The 5,108-nt window shown below is 40.6% G+C and overlaps 1 protein-coding gene across 1 annotated transcript; it reads right to left on the bottom strand.

Moving 5' to 3' along the window:
* Window positions 1–1,073: 1,073 nt before the first annotated feature.
* Window positions 1,074–4,154, bottom strand: LOC143857641 (uncharacterized). Its single transcript, XM_077368086.1, has 3 exons — window positions 4,065–4,154; window positions 2,232–2,312; window positions 1,074–1,639 (listed from the first exon to the last, which is right to left on the bottom strand). The coding sequence occupies exons 1-3, from the start codon at window positions 4,147–4,149 to the stop codon at window positions 1,074–1,076; spliced, it is 732 nt and encodes a 243-aa protein (XP_077224201.1). The 5' UTR covers window positions 4,150–4,154.
* Window positions 4,155–5,108: the final 954 nt, after the last annotated feature.

Genomic DNA, 5,108 nt, shown 5'->3' on the forward strand with positions numbered 1-5,108 from the left:
TAATTGGAACCAACCCTATTCATATATTATTTAGAGGGTCTTGTAATTTATGATCATTTTCGTCCAAATTAATCATAGTCATATCATTTCTAGGGGTGTCAACGGATCCACCTATGTCACAATCACAATCCATTCAAAATTCTTATCGGTCGGATCAGATTCGGATTGTTCTTCGGATCCTACTTTCCACGTCACGATCACGATCTGTTTTAATTCTGATCGTCCATCGGAGTGTCCTATTATGTCCCACTAAGCTATGTACACAATTAATTTTTTTGAAAAAGAGTTATACGAATATAATGTACAATTATTATCAAAGAATATGATGTATAACTATTATCCAAGAATATGATGTATAATAGTAACATTCACTAATAACAAAATGATGAACTAATAGTATGTTCATGACAACATATATGCTCCATAGATTAGCATAATGAAAGCATAATTGTGGTGCTGTGATTTTGAGGTGATTATGGAGGGGCAACCAGGACTTAGAAGAGGTGGTGGAAGTGGTGTATTGGGGGAGGTGGTGGAGGGGATCGGTAGCCAGAGGAGGAGCTCGAAATTTCTTCTCCTCTTCTCTCTTTTCTTGAAATCTCATAGCAAAAGAAAAAAGAAAAAAGAAACCTAAAACACGAGAGGCGAGAAGTCGCTTTTGAGTCTTGAAATCACACTCCACTTTACTAATTACAGGTTTTGACGAAAATACCTTTCAAAGAATTATTAACATTGTGAAAATTTCGAGGGTATTTTGGTAAAACAGTTCGGATTGTGACTATCCAATGGATATCTGTTGCAAGCCCATATCCAATCCGAAAATTTTCGGATCTCACATTTGATGATCCAAAATAGGCCATGGATCCTATTGATATGTTTAGATCATGTTAATTAACGTCCGGATTCGGAGGATCCATCAGAATGTCTGGATCTATTGACGGCCCTAATCATTTCCATCTAATTCGTGGAAAGAGAAAAAATTCCCAAATAATTGGAACCATAATCATATCATTCAAATATTATTTAGAGCGCCTCCGTAAACTGACATGTTTGATATTCTTGAGAAATTTTTGCTAGTTGCAACCATGTCGACAGGGCACTTCATTTACCTTAGCACCGCCATACCCACCTCCACCGCTTCCACCGCCATACCCGGCACTCCCACCGCCAGACCCGCCACTCCCACCGCCAGACCCGCCACTCCCATACCCGCCACTCCCATACCCGCTTCCATTGATTCCACTGCCATTCCAACCCCCACCACCCCCACCGCCACTGCCACCGCTTCCACCGCCATGCCCGCTTCCACCGCCATGCCCGCCACTCCCATACCCGCTTCCACCGCCATACCCGCCACTCCCATACCCGCTTCCATTGATTCCACTGCCATTCCAACCCCCACCACCCCCACCGCCTTGCCCGCTTTTATCAGGGTCTGAAAGCATACCGCTTCCATTGCCATACCCGCCTCCACCGCTTCCACCGCCATACCCGCCACTCCCATACCCACCCCCACCACCTTGCCTGCTTTTATGAGGGTCTGAAAGCATACCGCTTCCATGGCCTCCACCGCCTCCACCGCCATACCCGCTTCCACTGCCATACCCACCTCCACCGCCTCCACCGCTTTTATGAGTGTCTGAAACCATACCAAGGCTTAACTTAATAAAATTGATGCTACTTATAGTAATGTCTTTTTATTTGGAAATCCAGTTGGTTATTATCTACTACTATATAGCTAGAGCAAAAGGAATTTCTTTCTTTTTCTGTGTGAGATTTACAATCAGCATTACTCTTTTTCCCTAATTTTCCCCTTTGTACCATTTTCATCAGCATTACACATCTCTAAGTGATGGGAAAAAGATTCCAAAAATTTTCCCCTTTCAATTCCCCTTTGTACCATTTTCATCCTGATTTCGTTCATTATTTTGAACCAAATGGCAGACTCTGGCAGAATCAGAATAGAATACTTACTCAAGCGCCTAATTTCTACAATCCAAATACGCTGCTATAGAGAAATGAAAATTGAATCACAAACTCATATAGTCCGTCTTCAAGAAATAAGTAGTTTTGTGACTAAATTTTTACAAGATAAATTATATTCGGAGTTTTAAAGTAATAATTATTCTATAGCTACTAAGTAAATTATGTCTATAAGGTATTCAATATTGATTTTAGTAAATCAATAAGGTATTTACTATAAAGTATTGAAGGTTGTATCACAAACTCACAATCATCCATAATTATTTTGTCTTCGTTATTGTCCGAAGATACTCCAGCTTCCCCTGCATCCAAGCCATGTCCATCGCCAACTGAATGGATAAGAAAAATATTGATATTAGAAGGGATTGTAGTCACCATAAAGTCTTTTATTTAAAAATTTATGGGAGTGAGACCCCCATATATCTTAAATCGACCCCTTTTAACGGAAAACATTAGGGCGTGTGAGTTGTACACTTGTACGGTGTTTAACGGCAGATGAAAACTTTAATCATACGCCCTAACATTTTACATTAAAAGGGGTCGATTTAAGATATATGGGGGTCGATTTATCACTACCCAAAATTTAGTGAGGTATTTAACTAATAAAGTATAAGAAAAAATAACTGCGACTAAACAGTTTTTATCTTATATAATACATGAAAATGGCATGCACTATGCGGGTTCATGCTAGAAATATATTTTCTTATAACTAAATTTTTATGACATAAAGCAGCCAGAGCATAACTTATTTAATAGCTACAAAGAAATCTGTGATCCATAGGGTATTTAATATTTCTTTTGGTAAACCTTTAGCCAATGTTTGGCCACCATGAAAAAATATTCCATGGAATATTTGTTAATATTTGTGAGGTCCATTGTGGGTGAAGGGAGGGAGATGGAAAGACTTTAGAGGGTGGGAGTGAGAAGAGGATATAAAAAGTCCTAAAAACATTAAAACAATTTTTTTTTTTAAATCTAAGTATTTTTATTGTTGGTTTTAGGGATTGTGGTTGTCATTTTAAAAGAAACTCCCCCACCCCGGGAGTGAGAAGAGGATATAAAAAGTCCTAAAAACATTAAAACAAATTTATTTTTTTTAAATCTAAGTATTTTTATTGTTGGTTTTAGGGATTGTGGTTGTCATTTTAAAAGAAACTCCCCCACCCCAAAAGGGCACCCTTGCTCTCATGGCAAAATGCTTCCAAAGAAGAATGTCTCGCCAAAGCCCCACTAACCCCTTTCTTAGGGAGAGAATTTGTGTGTGCATACGAGAGAGAGAGAGAGAGAGAGAGAGAGAGAGAGAGAGAGAGAGAGAGAGAGAGAGAGAGAGAGAGAGAGAGAGAGAGAGAGAGAGAGAGAGAGTGTGTGTGTGTGTGTGTGTGTATGCCTCCAAGGCAGAAGTGTAAGCATCGTGGAATGTTATGGTCTTGTGTGGGGACTGCCTAGGTATGAGACTAGGTGGGACTCAGCCTGGTATGGGACAGGTTTAAGGGGCCTGGCCTAACGTGTTCCATTAGCTCTATTATTAGCTCTAGAACTTTTGGCGTGTCTTGGTTAGGAACCTAACACTCACTCTCTCTCTCTCTCTCTCTCTCTCTCTCTCTCTCTCTCTCTCTCTCCTTTTTTCCTGGTAGCCCTTTCCACAGGTCACCACTTCTCTGGAAGCCCACTCTAGCTTTTTATCAGCTAGCCCTTTTTAGGTAATCCTCTCCACAGGTCGCCCTTCCGTAACTCAAACACGGGATGTGGTTTTTGCTCTGATACAAAATGTAAACTTCCTAACTAATACGCCAAAAGCTCCAGAGCTAATGGAACGCGTTATGCTAGGCCCATTTAAAACTGTCTCATACAAGGCTGGGTCTCATCTAGTCCCATACCTAGGCGGGTCCCAGTCAGGACCATAACAAAGATGGATAATCCAACTATTTAAATCAATCGAATTAGGAAAGCAATAAAACGCATGTAATACAAAGATAGAGAAGTGCAGCTTCCTCCCAACTTCTTTTTTATGAAGGTTAGAGAAACGAAAGTCGAAGAGATGGAAAGAAAATTAAAGAGAGAACAATGTCCCAAAAACTCACGACCCTGTGGTTCGAGAAATCCCCATGAGATGAGCATGAAAGCAGGAAAGAGGGCACCGAAAACAAGAAAAGCTTTAAGAGACATTTCAACCCCACAAGTGATTAGCGAGGGATGAAAGGAAATACCCCTATTTAAAAGAGACGGAGAGAGAATCCTATCGAAGCCGTCAAGTTTCAATGATTTTTTTTTTTTAGAGTAAATGGAGTGGAGAGTGGAGGGTGACCAAACACTTTTTTTTAAGTTTTTTCAAAGCTCCAATGGAGAGTGCGGGTGCAACTTGGGTCGGGCTCAACTAGAACCCGATGGGTTGAACCCAAATTCAGCCCGGGTTGCATTGGCATTTCCTCGGTTTGGGTTTGGTTAGGGTTAGGGTTAGGTTAGGATTGGGAAAAGCCCATAATTTCGGGTTGGCTTAGGTTTGAGGCCTTCGGCAACCCAACTCGACCCGAACCGGACCTCCATCCTTTAATATTATCTTGATTTTCATATTTTTAGAATTAATTTTTTGTATTTTTTATTTCTTTCCCTAGGCTAACTTGAACGCTACCGACTCAAACCGACCTGATCGGTTAGGTTAGGGTTGATAAATTTAAAGGTGCATTGGATTAGGGTTGACCATCCTTGACTCGAGGTTTCAGGTTGTGCTAGGGTGGGCCTCAACCTAACCCAACCTGGGTCGAGTTGCAGCCCTAGTGGAGAGTGGATGAGAGTGGAGTGACAGCAATTTTATCTTTTAATTTCAAAGTGCTAGTGGAGAGTAGACATTGCCAAAGCACTAATCTGCAAGGGTCACTCATGTAAAAATATAGATAATGGAAGTTACTCGCATAAAAAATATAGATAATGGACATCCCCTGTAGAAAATCAAGAGATCAAAGCACTAAAGCCTGATACCCTTGTTTAATTGATCAAAGTCACAGCAAGAAGCAATACCCACAAAAGACAAAGGAGATGGAGAGAGGAGATAGAGAGAGAATTCTTCTTGAATATTATTCAATAGCAATAGCCGTACACCCGCTTCATTATTCAAAACGTTAATTAAC

Source organism: Tasmannia lanceolata, unplaced genomic scaffold (assembly GCF_043159265.1).
Source record: "Tasmannia lanceolata isolate RefF3 unplaced genomic scaffold, GAP_Taslan_0.1 ptg000025l, whole genome shotgun sequence".
Classification (NCBI taxonomy): Eukaryota; Viridiplantae; Streptophyta; class Magnoliopsida; order Canellales; family Winteraceae; genus Tasmannia; species Tasmannia lanceolata.

Coding starts and splice junctions, on each gene's coding strand:
- LOC143857641 (XM_077368086.1), bottom strand. CDS start 4,149: ATGTCTCTTAAAGCTTTTCTTGTTTTCGGTGCCCTCTTTCCTGCTTTC. Junction 2,313..4,064: donor ATTTCTCGAACCACAGGGTC/GTGAGTTTTTGG, acceptor TTATCCATTCAG/TTGGCGATGGACATGGCTTG. Junction 1,640..2,231: donor CAAAATAATTATGGATGATT/GTGAGTTTGTGA, acceptor GTATGGTTTCAG/ACACTCATAAAAGCGGTGGA.